Source organism: Onychomys torridus, chromosome 18, assembly GCF_903995425.1.
Source record: "Onychomys torridus chromosome 18, mOncTor1.1, whole genome shotgun sequence".
Classification (NCBI taxonomy): domain Eukaryota; kingdom Metazoa; phylum Chordata; class Mammalia; order Rodentia; family Cricetidae; genus Onychomys; species Onychomys torridus.
Window position 1 is genome coordinate 28,753,969 of NC_050460.1, and position 16,168 is coordinate 28,770,136.

A 16,168-nucleotide genomic window follows, 5' to 3' on the forward strand; every position below is an offset into this window, starting at 1 on the left:
GGATGCCGAGGTTTGGAGAGCAAGCGTCGGTGTGTGTGGAACGATTAATGTAAGACAAGCAGTCAAGATGATGTTTCCTGCATGGAAGTCAAGCTTGTTGACAGGGAGATGAGAGAGGCAGAGAGACAGCAGAGGAGGAGGGGAACGGAGCAGCAGGTTGGCATGGTTGTGAAGAGAGCTCAAGTTAGCGGTATAGCCGGAGCTGTGCTGTGCTGATGGGCCTGTCCCGTGAACATGCCAGCAAGTTCAGGGATGGATCCTGAAGACTGCTAGAGGCAGCCCTGGATCCTTCCTTCGCATATGCTCTTCTAGCCAGGTACTAGAGTCCATGAGTTCCCCAGTGGCCTCTTGGGGTGACTAGGGCCTAAACTAGTGTTGTTTCAAAAGAAATTTGGAGTTTAAACTTTTAAAATGATCTATAATCAAATGACTGACTACAAAGTATGTCATTACAAGTGAGAAGTTACAGTTGAATTTTTATGTAATTGTACTTGAGCAAAGTGTAAAATTATACAAAAATAATTTTAAGATTTAAAATTAAGCTAATAAAAGCCCTCTTAAACACTTAATGGAAAAAGGTACTGAGTATGTCTCATCACATGTCTTCTATGACATGAGGGAACCTTACAGATTTAAGATGCTCAGGGCTCTGTGAGCATCTCAAAGCATCTCTGGTGTGGGCTGCAGATAGGTCTTAAGCCAGCAGTTGTTCCAAGGAGTGTATTTGTGAGCAGTTGAAGATGGTGCCAGTAATGTTAACATTAGTACACCTTCTTGGTGGTTCTGGATGGATCAGCCATTCTCAGGGAATTTCCTCTCTCAAGGGTATTAATTTTGGTGTTTACCTTTGGTGATTTGAGACCTGATTTTGTTGTATCTTTGAGATTGCTAAAATATCACATTTTGAGATATATGGGGGTTGGGGTAGATACACTGCCTTTATATCTGTATCATCCAGGGTAACCTCTTATTCATAGGCACACGTGATCTTCCTGCCTCAGCCTCTTGGTATCTGGAAGTATAGACACCTAGTTGAGGTAATGTCCTTGACAAGGACTTATGAGCTATGAATATAGTTATGGTTGGCAATTTTTAGGTGGCAGGGTAGAGAGTAAGCAGGTTGAAGAAAGAGATTATGATGGGCTTACTGGTTCGTGCATTACCTGCTCTTATAAATCAACTTCTTTGTCTACCATCTGACTATCCAGGTGATAAACACCCTTAAGCCTCCATTTATTTTATTTTATTTTATTTTATTTTATTTTATTTGTTTCTGTGAAAGTGTGTGTGTATCATGTGTGCTTATGTGTACATGTGTGAGTATGCCCATGAAGTCCTGAAGAGGGTGTCAGAACATCTTTAAGCCTCCATTTATTTTATTTTGTTTCTGTGAAAGTGTGCGGGTATGTGTGTGTGTATCCCCATGTGTGGGTATGTGCACATATGATTATGTGTACATGTGTAAGGATGCCCATGAAGTCCCGAAGGGGGTGTCAGATCTTAGGAAGCTAGAGTTAGACATGCTTCCAAGCCACCTGATGTGGGTGCTGGGAATTGAACTGTGATCCTGTGTGAGAGCAGCAAGCACTTTTAACCACTCATTTGTCGCTGGGCGGTGGTGGCACACGCCTGTAATCCCAGCACTCGGGAGGCAGAGGCAGGTGGATCTCTGTGAGTTCGAGGCCAGCCTGGTCTACAGAGCTAGTCCAGGACAGGCTCCAAAGCTACAGAGAAACCCTGTCTCAAAAAAACCAACCAACCAACCAACAAACCAACCAACCAAACAAACAAACAAAACCACTGAATTGTCTCTCCAGCTCCTAACCCTCCATTCATTCATTTATTTTTAAATGATATGTTTTCTGTCTCCTTTATTTTATTATTTCTTAATTTTATTACTTATTTTTATGTTTATGGGTATTTTGCATGCATGTCTGAGCACCATGTGTATGCAGTGACCACAAGGGCTAGAAGAGGGTGTTGGAAGAGTGCAGTTACCCATAGTTTTGAGCTGCCTTGTAGGTACTGGGAATGTTCACGAATTCTGGTCCTCTGGAATCACTGAGCCATCCCCACCTCCTCCAACCCCTATTTAAAACAAAAGCCAGGATCTTGTCAGTAAGCCACATCTACCCACCCAGCCTCCTCCTTTCCAGTGGCCAGTCTTCCTATTCTGGTTGACTGTTGTCTGAAGCATGCTCCTGCATATATGTTTTTGTTTCCACAGATTACACTGCATCTCTGTTTATTCCTGAAAAGCTCCAGTCTTCCATATTCACTGTCTTACCCTACCACAGAGTGTTCTCGCATGTCATATAGACGTTTAGAACATTTCCCACCACATACATTGTGTATTGCTCTGCCATTAGCCCTGGTATCTCCACAGAGGCCTCTCCATCTCCTTTTCTCTCTAGATGGCTGCTCCTGTTTTCCTAAGTGATTTGTTCAAGTCCTTTATTCTCCTTTCCCTGGCTTTTACTTATATTATTGGATAATTTGTGTGATAGATCTGGTACTTATTTACACGAGGCTTTTATGGGCATTTGTGCCTGCTGGCTCTGGTTTCACACACCAGGGCGCTTGCTTGTTCCACTGTGTCTTTGGTGACTCTCTTAGGAGTTTATGTTTGATTGTGTGTGTGTTCATCTGTGGTAATTTGCTGAGGTTCAGACTGAAGGTACATTTCTCCGAAAAGGCTCTGCTTTTGCCAGACCTCAATTAGTCAAGAGGAGTCTAAAAATAAGCTCTTAACTTTCGAGCTTTTCATGATGTGGGGGCATGAATGAGGGCCCTGGAGGGCATGTGAGGACCAGCCTGAGGCTATGATGTTTTTGTTTCCTGCTCTATCTGCCTTCAAAGTGGAGGCAGATAAGTGTCCTCAGTACACTGGGATGCTCTTGCTTTGTTCCTCTGGCTCATGTTTTCCCTGGCTTTGTCCGGGCTTTTAAAAGTAGACCATTTTGGCCTGGCCTTCCGTTCGCCAAACAGATGCTTGGATGTCAAGTGAAACTTGAGGCTCAGAGGAAGCCAGGGGTGACCATGACATTCCTGTGCTCTTGTGTTTCTCTTTCTAGCCTATAGATTCCATACCTTCTCGCTGCTCTGCATTTAAAGACGTATTACTGTTATTTTATCCATCATTTTTAGTTATTGTGCAATAGGTTAGGAAGGCCTATTAGGACACTAAGTCCAATATATCTGAAAAATCCTCGTTTTGTGTTTGTATGGCTAAGGACATTTCCCAAATGGGTAACTCAGGTCAAGCCACGGTACCCCCCAAATTCTGGCTTCCATTCCTAGAACTATTCTAGTTAATAATAACAAAAAAGGCATCGTGTCAAAATACGCCAGCTCCCTGCTGCCAAGATGTTGCTTTGGGTCCCAGTGTGGTTTTATTTCCGTGTGGGCTGTGCAGTCCGTTTGGCCAGCTGCTCCTCATCCCCTCGTCTTAAAACAGATGGCACAGCCCCTCTGTTGCCCGTGTAGAGCGGAGTGCACGCCCGCCCAGGGGACGGGGAAGGCCTGGAGCTGCTGGTTTTCAAGTCCCAACTTCCAGCCATCCATAAATGAAGCCAATCAGCCTTCCAGTCACAGTGTTTGATTGTCTGGTTGAACATAAAACCACCTTAAATAGAGACAACATTCATGTAGTATTTTATGAGATAATGAAGAAATAGTAGGCGTGGTCACCAAATTATTTCACCCATTGATTTTTATTTGCTTTTGGCAATGAACAACTTTGTAAAAAGCTGTATCATCCATATAAATACAAAATTAAATTAAATTAATAAATAAAAATAAACAATTTTTTAAAAAAGTGATATTATCCAAAAGATACTTTACTTTTTTTTTTTTTTTTTTTGAGGGCAGGATTCAGGGGATGTTTGTTGTCCCCTTTGCACAGGTACTACTCAGTACATAGCTCTATTTTTATCTTTGATTTATTAGCGTTTAAACTTAACTCAGACTTAGTATATGAATGGACTATTATTTGGAAGAGGAAATACTACTGATATGAAATCTGGATGGCAAAAGGCCTTTCAAGGTAAAGGCCTTGTGAGTGGTTCCAGAGCCTTAAAACAGACCTGGTTTCTTGGTTGTCACTGTGAGGGAACAGTCTGAAGAACCATGAACAGTGATGTCACACAGTGTGACAAGACCTGCTGGCTGAGCACACTTGCTTCTGCACACATGCTTTTTCCTGCCCTCAGACTGTGTTGAGCCAAACACACCTAGTTTTCTTGCATCTGTAAATTAAAGTATATATATATTCTATGTATATGCTTTCTAAAAAGAAATGACCTTGACAGAGTCAAAATTAGTTTATAAAACTCAGACATTTTATATTAGAAAATTAATAATCTTTGGCCTTTATAGGAGCACTGACAGGCAACACAGTTATCTGAAATTTATTTCTAATGTGTGGGTAATCACTGTGACTCCAGGCAGACTTTTCTGTTGAGTAGAGTGAAGGAAAGGAAGTCTGAGATGGAGGTGGGTCTCCATACTAAGGAAGCGAGAAACAGCCTGTTCTGAAGGGAGAACACCGCTTTTTATAAGCAAGTGACCACTATTGTTTCCTCTTTTTAAATTTAAAGACTTTGTGGGAACGTGATTAGCTCCCCGAAGCTCCAGAGGTATCTAGAAATGAGACTGTGAAGGAAATGTGATCATCACATTGTGTGAGCAGCGTTTCCGTTTGCTGCCCATAATAATCATGGCAGCTGGCAGTTAGTAAATACAGTGAGTTTGGCACTGGGTTAGGCAGTAACAGGATTTGCTTGTCTGATCTTAACAGGTAGATTGCTTTCTGCATTAGAAAACCAACATTCAAAAGGCCTAAGTAGCCTGTTCAAAGCTTCAAAGTTGTTTTGCCGGTAAGTAGTGAGTCTGGGCCAGGAAGCACATAGCTCTGCCGATTCAGGGGCTGCATTCAACCTTAGCATATGAATGATTATGAATTCGTTTTAACTTTGTCTTTAAGAATTGTTTTTTAAATGCGCCCTGCTGTGTCCACCTCCCAGTCTTCCCATGTCGGTCCCTCCCCCTTGTGGCTCCCCCCACCTCCAAAAAAGTTCATTTTGTGTTGTCCATATACTCACTGGAACATGGTCAGATCCCTAGTGGCCAGCCCCCTAAGGGAGGATGAGTCTTTCTCAGCCGGCCAGCCATCATCTGCGTCAGAAGCCACCAGCTGATCAGAGCCTGAGGTAGTCAGAGCGGGGCGGGGCCACCTCTTCCCACCCAAGGACATTAACATGGATTCAGGTGGCAGCCCTGACCATGGGCATCCACATGGGTTTTGGTGGTAACGCGGGCAGCAGATGTCAACATGGCCCTTGACCATAGCAGGACCACTGACCCACTCATGACCCTCAGCGGCTGCACGGGCCATGAGCCTCAATGTGGTCGCAGATGGTTACACATGCCACTCACTCACTCACATCAGCATGGCTAACCAAGGTAGCAAAGCCTGAGGACATCACCAAGGCATCGGGCAGACGGCATGGGGCAGCAGCATGGATCGTTGACACCTATGTGGCCTCTGGTGGTATCATGGTCCACCGTGGTCCCTTCGAGGAGGTCCAATTCAGAAAGTGAACCTTTCCTCATCTCAGGCCTCCAGAGTTGCCCAGAGTCAGGGGATCCCACAGCTGGGCAGCAGATTAGGGAGCTGAGTCACCATCTTGTCTACCCTCCTGGGCCACAGCAGCATGTAGACCTCAGCCCTCTCTCTCCTGACACTGCCAGCACATCTCCAGTTCTCTCTCTTTCCCTAGCGCATGCTCTGCTCCAGTTTTCTATATTTCACCTCTCCATCGCATATTTATTCTTTGCAATGGCGCCCGCCCACCCTGGGCTGCGTATCCTGGGCGGGGCTCGGGTGGCTTCTGGCCAGCCAGGGCTGTTGTTTTAATTATATTTTAAAGACTCAATCTAGCTTCACAGAATGACTGTGGGGACCAGGAAAGAAGTGAGGAGACCAGTTGGAATTGAGACATGAGTTGGAAGAAGAAGAATGTGGTTCTTATTTGCTGAATGACCACTGTGTACTTTATGTGTATCCCTCCTGTTAGTTTGAGTGGGCTGATTGTCCCTGTGTGGCATTTAACAGGCTTAGAAGGTGGTTTAGGGGTCCACAGCTGAGAGTGTAGGAGCGTCCTATGAAACTGACAGCTTTGGCACAGCTTTTAAAGATGACAGGTGTCATTTAAAGTGACCCATTGTATGCTAGGTTTGGACTTAACACTTGCATATATTAATCTGATCTGCATTACTAACTCTGACAGGAGACATTATTCTCATTTTTAGATGAATAATCCAAGGTTCACAAACATTCTTGTGAGTTATGTATACCAGAGTCACACAGCTAGTATGAAACAGAATCGGGAATGAAACCCTGTAAACACCCCATGTTAAAGCCTTTCTTCTTCCTGTCACACCTTAACACTTCCCAAAATTCTTTCTGTGGTTTCCATTCTGGCGGGGAGAATTTTAACTGTGGCCCAATTACTTAATGCGAAGACAAAGACTTTATAAAATGGTGAGAAATTGTACTTCTCTTGCCCTTTCTTCCTCTAATCCCTTTCAGATGGTTCACACCTCCTCTTTGGAGGAAGTTGCTGACAAGTTACTAATTACTTAGGATGCATATCCACACTTTATTTATCCCCCTTATCAGTGTGTGCATTTTACAAGCCTGTCACTGGCAGGGGAGCGGCAGGGGAGCATGCAAAGAGGAACTCTAATGGAGCAGTTCAGACGTGGTGGCACCAGTGTGTGGTAGCAGATCTTCTGACTGTCAGATGACATCAGGATCCTGTTCCCTCTGGAGAACTGGAGGGGCAGGTGAGACGGCAAGCCACAGTTCCTGGGCCCAGGGGGCAGAGATGATGAGTGCTGGGAACTGGAGGGCAGAAGGGTGGCTGTTCACTCACAGATTCAAAGTTGGTGCCCCAGGCTGCAGAAGAGCACTGTCTTCTCTAGTTTCTGACTTGAGCCAGGTCAGTGGAGAGAGCGGAATGGGGCATGAGTGAGCAAACAGCTTTTCATTCATTCTGTGCAGTGTTTGCTTTTCAGATGAAATTCATCACTTTTTTTTTGATGTTGCCATACATTTTGACACATTCTTTTTTTTTTAACTGAAAATAATTTAAAAAAATTTTTTAAAATGTGCCAGGTGGTGGTGGCACACACCTTTAATTGTAGCACTTGGGAGGCAGAGGCAGGTGGATCTTTGAGTTTGAGACCAGCCTGGTCTACAAAGTGAGTTCCAGGATAGCCAGGGCAGTCGCAGAGAAACCCTGTCTCAGGGGAAAAAAAATGAAAAAGAAGAAGAAGAAAAGAGAAGAAATATTTTTTTCACACAATACGTTCTGATCACAGTTTTCCCTCCCCCAACTTCTTCTAGATTCTCTTCACTTCGCCACCCACCCAACTCTTGTGCCTTCTTTCTCTCTCTAAACAAAGCAGAGTAAAAACAAAACAAAGAAAAATCACAGGAAACACACACTAAAGAAAACCCATAAAAACATAAAATCCAAAACCATAATATACAAGCAAAACACCAACAAAATATGCCCAAGCAAAGTGGTGTGTGTGTGTGTGTGTGTGTGTGTGTGTGTGTGTGTGTGTGTGTGAGATAAGAGACAAAAGTACCAGTGAGTTCCTTTCATGTTGGGCATCTCCAGCTGGGCATGGTTTGTATACCCAGTGAGGTTCCATTGGAGAAAACTAACTTTTCCTCTGTGAGGAGGTGACAGTGGCGGGTAGCTTCTGAGTTCTCAGCACTGGGACCCTGTCTTGCTTCAACCTGGGCCACACGCTCTGTGAGCTCATCAGTCCTGATGTGTTTTGACACATTCTTTGCTTATATTATTGTTAGAGGAAGCCTTACACCAGCTGGAGAGCCCTTGATGAGAAAAGGAGGATTAAAAACAAGACAGGCAATATTTCAGGGTCAGGAGGGCCGCTGGGCAGGGGAGGAAGGTCTGGGGATTGGAATTCACACAGGTCATCCAAGCACGGTATGAACAAGCAAGGAGAGCCAGGGGGCTCCGAGCTGGAGCAGAGGGCTGTGAGTGAGCAGGGCTGGGCTGTGGGCACTGTGGATGAACGAGCGAATCTGCTCTATGAACACAAAGGAATCAATAAAGGGTCAGAAGAAATATGGTATTGTTATTTTGTATTTTTAAGCATAATGATATCATGGCTCATAAATGCTGCAAGACTAACGTTAACGTGACACATCCGTTACGGTGGGTGATACAGCTCTCATGAGAAAGGTGACAGTGCACATGAGGTTTATGCACTGCGTTCTCTGTCTGCGTGAGGAGAGGACAGAGGAAGGACTGAGTGGTTCCGTGAGACTGTCACCAAAGTGCTGTGACCTGTCCAAGCCCGGCATGTAAGCCACAGCTCGCTGTGGGTCCGTCACTGCACTGATGCAGGTCCCTTGGAGGTCGCCGTCTTCCTAACCTTGTCTTAGGGCAGTTAGAGTGACCACGTGCCTTCACAGTTCCAGCATCCAGACTGCTCCTTGTGTGGATTGCTTGGGATCCACCCGCTCTCCTCTCTTCTCTGGCTCCCATACTTACTCATTTCTGCTTAATTTCCAACTTTCTCACTGGCCATAGTGAAATTCCTTAGCTTACTACCCTGTCAGCCACAGCTCGGCCAGCCTTCCACTCAGTTTCCCTTTTTGTATTCTCTAAATATTTCTCAGATCCATCGTCCCCTTCCATCACTGATCTTGGTGGTATAGTTCAAGCTTTCATTATTTATTGACCAACAGGTCTATTCATTACCCTTCTGTAATAATCTTAGTACCTGGTAATGAGCAGGTGGCAGTGAGCAGCACACAAATGCATTCTCTTCTTCCCTGGTTTTAGAACAATTCCAAATAACCTTAAAATGACTACTACCATTGCTGCTACTGTCCGTGCCATGGGTGCTCCTGCATGGTGCGCATGTGGAGGTCAGAGAGCAGCTTTCAGGAGTTGGTTCCCCCTCCCCCATAGGTTCTGAGAATCAAACTCATGTCATCAGGCTTGCACAGCAACTGCTTTTACCTGATAAGCCATCTTGTAGGCCCCAAAGTAACCTTAAAAAATAAAAAATAGGGGCGGGGATTTAGCTCAGTGGTAGAGTGCTTGCCTAGCAAGCACAAGGTCCTGGGTTTGGTCCTCAGCTCTGGCAAACAACAGCAACAAGAAGAACAACAAGAACAAGAACAAGAACAACAACAACAAACAAAACAGAAAAGTAGTGCCTGGGAAGGAGAAGAGCAAAAGAGGCATTTTTAGCCCTGGTTGTTCTTTGAATCTCAGTGCACATGGGTCCTACCTACTGAAGCCAGGCTGCAAGAACCGGGGTTCTGATGTGCATGAGAAGCCGCTACGCTCTAGACAGTGAGACACTGTGGTGTGAGATAGATTCATTTTTGTTTCTATGGCTTTCAAAATGGCCCCCACTTCTTCCCCTTCACCGTGGAGGGTTGTAATGTCCCATCAGGTGTGTGCCAAAGTGTAAAGGAATGGGAGGGGACTTTTGTGGCTTCGATTTGTACCTGACTCCCTAGCTCCACTCCCTGTGACCTCCTCCATAGATCTTTTAGATTGCTTCTGGATTATGATCTGGTCCCTGTAGCCTTTGAAAATTTGACTCTGTGCCACTCAATAGCCCTTCCTCTGTGGATCTGTTTCTAGGACTTAAGAAGTTCTCAATTGAGGCCCCACAGATGCTTCCCCTAGCCCAAGGGTGCCTTCATGGTTTTTAGGGGGCTGGGGATCTGTTTTCATCTAGAGACCTGCACCTCTTTGTACAGTTTTAGTCTTAACAGATCAGGGTCAGTAAACATTAGAAAACAGGTGTTCTCTTGCAGGCTGATCTTGCTTCCTGCCCTGCCCTCTGCCTTCTATAGGGACAGCTAGGAAGGGAGGAGCCCGTGTGACTTTATGAGAGAAGATCTACTGCAAAGACATGGAGAGACGAGGCAGCCCTTCTAGATGCAGAGGCTTTGGGCCAGCCGTAGCGGTTCTGGCTGGATCTCTGAGTTGATCTGACTAGCACGCCTTAGGGAGAAACCAAATGTCGGTGAAGGGATTTGGAATGAACTTACCATGAACGCCCTGGTGGGCTTGGTGGTGGTGGTGTGTGTGGTTGGATTGGCCTAGAGTTCAGCACCCTTGCTAGGTGGAGTTTTCCACCACGCTGGCTCAGAGGCGGTGTGTCTGCCTGTGCCCAGCCATGGTCAGCTGCTAGGTTCCAGTCAAGCGTTGTTTAAAGTGGCAGAATTGTCTTCTTCATGTACATGGGGCAGCTTTTCCTTCTGAGTGGGAAGTGAGGTTCCTGAGCCCTAAAGTTTCAGGCTCTGTTTCAGTGCAGTAGCCAAAGTTGTACGTGTGTTTTCCTGAAGAAGTAACTCTTGACTTGATGACTGCTGGGGGAGAGCATCGGTTTATGAGAGCCGTTAGCAAAAGCTTTTCTGCCATTCATTAAGGAAAACAGGTAATGAACATGGAAGCGTAAGGACCCGTAAAGACACCGCCTTCCTCACGTGTCAGTGGGGAACAGTTAGCATCCACAGTTTTTAAAACTGCCGGTATGCTGGTACATTTGTCTTTTACTGTTATCTCTAGTAGTAGATACAGTGAGTTTAAAAAAAAGGAGTATGTTGGAAAGACACAAGGGTACCCCCAAACAGCGGAACGTTTTCACTGCTAAGTCTGGAAAGGACAGATAGGGAATTGGATGGAGTTTGTCTCGTGAGAGACTGCGACAGTCATCCAGTCATCCCGGTCCCTGCTGTCAGTCTTCTGCTCTCGGATCAAGGAAGCAGGAGGAGGTAGCATCACCTAATTGCTAAAATGTAAAGAATGCTATTTCTTCTGCCATTACAGCAGTACACATTGTCACTGCTGTGTTTCCTGTTTCTCAGATGAAACCATGAAAGCCCACGGGAGCCAGGCAATTTTCTCAAGGTCACACGGGTATTAACCAGTATTCACTTTGCCCTAATGTATGCAACTTCAGATTTCTACGAGGCAGCAGAGATGGCAGATGGGCTATGGTCTCTGCCAAGTGACTGCTTTTATGCCTCAGGGTGAATACAAGATATGACCACAGCCCGTATCACCTTTCTAACAGGAACCATCCCCACATCCCGGTTATGAAGTACTTAGAATCAAAGTCTCTCTCCTGACACTGAGTAGGTGGGTAAATGCCGGGGAGTTCAAACCAGCAGGAAGCCAGCAGGTGTCCAGGGAGATTCCTGGGAAGCATGGGCCAGCATCTGCAGTCTGATACAGTTCTCTAGCATCTCCTGGGAATTAAGATATTTACTGTAATGGAGGAGAGTAACTCAGCACTTAGAGAAAGTTGATGTCACCTGGTGTTCCTTGGCTACCCATTTAACGAAAATATACGATAGCTGCCTCCTTTTTTGTCTTTTTCTGTCCGTCCTCTATAGTTCCTGTTTCATTAAGAACACTTGGAGCGGGGTGGGGGTGGTGGGGGGTGGTGGTGGGTGGGGTGGGGTGGTGGCACATGCCTTTAATCCCAGCACTTGGGAGGCAGAGGCAGGAGGATCTCTGTGAGTTCGAGGCCAGCCTGGGCTACAGAGTGAGTTCCAGGACAGGCGCAAAGCTGCAGAGAAACCCTGTCTCTTTTCACTCCCATTCTGCAGCTCAGCATTGTGCCTGCTTCCTTCCCCGCTTTGTCTTTCCTTTACTCTCTGAATACAGTGAGTGAATGACGGGCTGCTGATACTCACGTATCATTGAAAAAAGGAAAAGGGCCAGATGAAGACTGTCGGAATCAAAGTGCATTTGTTCCACACCTGAATTTTCAGATGAAGGCTCCTTAGTGTTAAATATTTGCAATTAATTTGCCTTTGAAAACTGCCAGGCTGTCTGGGCGGTGGTGGCGCACACCTTTAGACCTCTCAGGAGGCAGAGCCAGGTGGACGTCTGTGAGTTTGAGGCCAGCCTGGTCTACAAAGCAAGATCCAGGACAGGCACCAAAACTACACGGAGAAACCCTGTCTCGGACACCCCCCCCCCCCAGAACACAACAACCCCACAAACAAACAAACAAACAACCCCTGCCAGGCTGACCCCAGTACACCCACCCCACTTACACCAACCTTTGCCAGCCCTTGGCAATCCTGGGTAGTGTTCTCCCAGAGGTGTGCTGTGCTGCAGTTTGAGTTTGGTGGTCCTGTCAGATTCCATGGTTCCCTTGTAGTTGACTTACTGTAGGAGTGTTGTTGTAGTATTCCCAGAAGATACATTTGAAGCTGAATTTGTGAGGAAAGATACTTCCTTGTAAGTCTGCTATTTCATCCCTCTGTACTTCCGGCAGCTTTCAAGGAAGGAGCCTATAGAGAGGTAAGATAGATTTTTAACTGACTGGCATAAACAAACATCACCGTAAAATGCAAGATTAAGTATCGTCTAGTTACAGGAGTGTCTCTGTATTTTAGTTGTAGCTCCAATTTCTGTTTTGTGGGGCTATTTTCAGAGATGTATTTGCTTTTCTCTTTGGTAAATTATTTAAAATGTTCTTCCTACGAAAAGTCTATTTGTAGATACTTAAATACAAACTAGTCTTTGATGTCTGTATTTCCATACCGTTGTCTTTTGAGGTAATTCTTGCTATATACCCCACTGCCTTTGGAGGGTACCCAGTGCCAAGACAATTTCCTGGCAGTTTTTCACAGACCAGGTGTGCAGGCTGGGCCACATGCAGTTAGGCAGTCCCACTGTCCTGGGACTTCAATTAAAAAGTTATTGTTCATTTTAAAATGTCACATTATGTAATTATCCAGGCATTAGGAGATTTGGGTTGTTTTTGTACCACGTAAATGAACTGGCTATCAGGAAAGTTAGAGCGAATCGTTTAGTGATCTGATTTGATTGTTAAAATTGGTTCAATTTCCCAGGTTGTAGAAGACACAGCACAGGGTTGTTTGTCACAGCCGGTGTTTTTATTTATGTTGGTTATAGTGACTCAACGTGAGCACAGAGGTAGTGCACACCCATTTACGGGGAGGGGAGAGAAAATGTCAGCCTTGTAGTCACAGCCCAAGTCACCCTTTTTTCCCTTTCTGCCGAACTACTTCCTTCCTAGTCCGAATGTTATCAGCAAATGGTGGTGACAGAGGGGGGTGTGAATTGGAGTCCTAACCCTGGGGTCAGGAGGTTGGAGAATCCTATACATTTGCTAATACGGTTCTGGTAAGTGTTTGTTTGCTTTGCTCTGGGAGGAGGCTTCAGAGGGCTCCACTCACTTTTCAGTGGTACTCAGGAGCCCCAAACATAAGAGTTTTCATATCTGATGTTTTCTCTGGACATTTCCTTTTGGTGATTTTTTTTATTTGTTTGAATTTAAAAGTTGTAAGAAACAAATGAAACATGTTGCTTTCTCATTGTGCAGAGATAACCACTGTTTAATAATACTATATCATCAGTCTTTATACACACAAGTGGGTACACAGATGTGTATGGATTTTTAAAGGTTTCATTATATATGAATTATTTCCTCTTTGTTAAATGTAGATGAACATTTTTGGTTATTTGCTGCAGAGTAACCCATCGGATAGATACAGTCTATTTAATTAATCTCCTTTGGATACACATGGATATTTGTATTTTGATAGGAGTCCATCTTTAGGCAGCCAGTAGACTAAGAAATAGGAACCTGGGGCTTTTGCTGCTCCTAGGAGCCCTTTTCCTTTGTCCTAGTGTTTGAAGCCCCCATCAAAGGTCAGGCTCTAGGGTGTGGGTCAGAGAACTGTTTACTTTTCTCCAAACAAGTAAAACACAGTAATGTTTTCATATTATTCTCTCCAGCCCCAAGGTAGTGACATGATTTGGTAAGTCACTGCAGATCAATAAGGAATATAAAAATTTATATGAGCTCTCCACTTTGAAGTAGCTTCATTTAAATATAGTCTCAATTTCAGCTTTCAAATGGGCTTTAATTTTGTAGAATGCACCTCCAGTTCTAAAAGTGATTGTGTGTGTGTGTGTGTGTGTGTGTGTGTGTGTGTGTGTGTGTGTGTGTGTTTGGAAAAACGTATAATACTCTGTCAAAAGTCTTGAACCCTGTAGACAAGAAAGGACATTACTGCTTATAAACATGTCTGATATAAATGTGTGTGGTCTGCATGTCCCTATAGTAAACTTGGTCCTGGTTATTTTTTTTCTTACTGTTCTCTCTCATCTAGTTATCAGGGACGTGAGCAGATTAGAGGCTGTGCCAGTCAACACCCTTGGGTCCAGGGTTCTAACTGTTCCCATCTGGCTGTAGGTGATTAATAGTGTTGGTGTCATGGCATAAATCACATTTTGTTGTTCAGTCAGCTGAGACTCTGACCATTAAAAAAATTTACTCTGCAAAAATCAATAACCCGTGGTTTTTGGAAAGGAGCAGTTATCCCTTCCGCCTCAGTAGAGATTCACCAATTACTGGTCTCACTAGATAGTGTGGATGTAGAATCTAAGAGATAAAGGATAGCCTGAAGAAAGGACAAGTAGGAAGCCTTTTTGAGGAACATGGGGCAACCAAAGAACCCCAATATCCCCCCAAAGTCCTTAAGAATGTCACCCTTCCCTTTAGATTCCGCCAACAGCAAACCTCAGATATCTAACTCAAGTTGAATTTTCAGAGAAGCTTGGGGAAATAAATTTGTTTGATAACAGCCAAAGGCCACACACAGCTCTCCATGGACTGTAGCTTAAAATACAGAAATTCAGCTTTATTTATTTACTTTCCTCAGGTCTGCTTACTGTCTGACTATTCCTAGGAAAATGAACGTAAACTGAATAAATCTTAGCATGTCTCATTTTGGGCTATACAAACTTTTACAGTAGTAGCTTTGGCCATGAACAGCTGGGGTTTGAATGGAAGGCGGTCAGGTCAGTTTCCCTGATTCGGTTATAGTCTGTTTCACAAGCCGTGTGTGGGTGCTTTGGATGTTGCTCACACAGCCCACTGGTGCACAGTTGCTAGTGTTTTTGCCTCAACTTGGAGCCTGCTGCACCGAGCCGATTTCTGCCTGCTGCTTGCTGCTTGGGAATCCATGGCTGCAACTTGCATCTCAAGGAATTCAAGTTATTCACGTTTGGCATTGTAACCTTGAGCCTCAGCAAAAAAGCAAATGAATACTTTTCCCTTCAATGCTTTTTAGAACTTTTAATCGAGTCCACAGCACAGATATTCGGCATCTTTTCTCCCTGAGCTGCAGGCTGTCTAAACAGTCACAGTCATAATCTAATAAAGAAGGAATAACACCATGGGCCTTTTTATGAAAGAAAAAAAAAAGTCCCGAGTCCGAGGGTACCAAGCTCCTGCTGAATGCGGGAGGGATAGCCTTCGGGCAAAGTGTTTTTGGTAAAAGTCCGAGTTTCTCATCTTACTCTGTGATGGCTGCAGCTAGAAGAGCTGGGCTTCCCGTCACTGCACTGTGTCCTTCTCATTTACATTATTGGCAGTTGTTCCCTGCTGGAAGTTTAAATTATCTCAAGCACTCTAAACTGAGTTCAGATGTTTGTTTATTGGCGTCGCCTTCGGCTTTTGAAAACAGGCTTTTGTGTTCTCCCAGTCTTAAGAAAAGGCTCTTCTCAGAATCAGCCCTCCCTCCCTCCTCGGCCTTTTCTGGGAACCTGCTTTAGTCTCCGGCAGCAAATTAAGTAAGGAGGACCCAGGGCTCAAAAACTGGTTAAAAGGAGGTTCCTGCGACTCCGCAGCGGCTTGAAACGGAAAGGAGGTGGGACCCAACATCCTGCATTTGTGCTTTGTTTTTGAAACTTAAAGTTAGTTGCCATAATGAATTAACCAGAAGGCTAGTAATGGAAAATGTTTCTCCCGTCCTGGTGGGGGAGCCAGATACTGTAGATTTGTCACAGGAAGGCTGTTGATTCTGGCTTCATTGTTGGTTGGGCCAGTCATTTGTTGAGCTGGTGACTGGAGTGCAGGCCACACACTTCTTCCTTCTGGTCTTCATGCATTGGGACTGCTTGCTTATTGTTTCTGTTGGAGCCGACTTGGCCAAGAAAATATGGTGAGCCCCGGAGTCCGTTTTGTTTTTATTTGCGTGTGTGTTCTCGGGGGGGGGGGGGGGGCGCAGAGCAGTTTGGAGGCGGGGAGGGGGGCGAGTTATCGT

At 44.9% G+C, this 16,168-nt stretch overlaps 1 protein-coding gene across 10 annotated transcripts in view; it reads left to right on the top strand.

The window, feature by feature from the left end:
- Positions 1 to 16,168, top strand: part of Dst (dystonin) — a 419,328-nt gene that overhangs the window by 83,742 nt on the left and 319,418 nt on the right. The window contains exon 1 of one of the 10 annotated variants that reach the window (XM_036168016.1): positions 15,950 to 16,066. The exons of the other annotated variants lie outside the window; for them this stretch is intronic. Coding sequence (XP_036023909.1) covers positions 16,064 to 16,066 — 3 coding nt within the window. The 5' untranslated portion in view covers positions 15,950 to 16,063. Of the gene's footprint in view, positions 1 to 15,949; positions 16,067 to 16,168 lie in introns of those variants that run through there. 10 annotated transcript variants of the gene reach the window in all.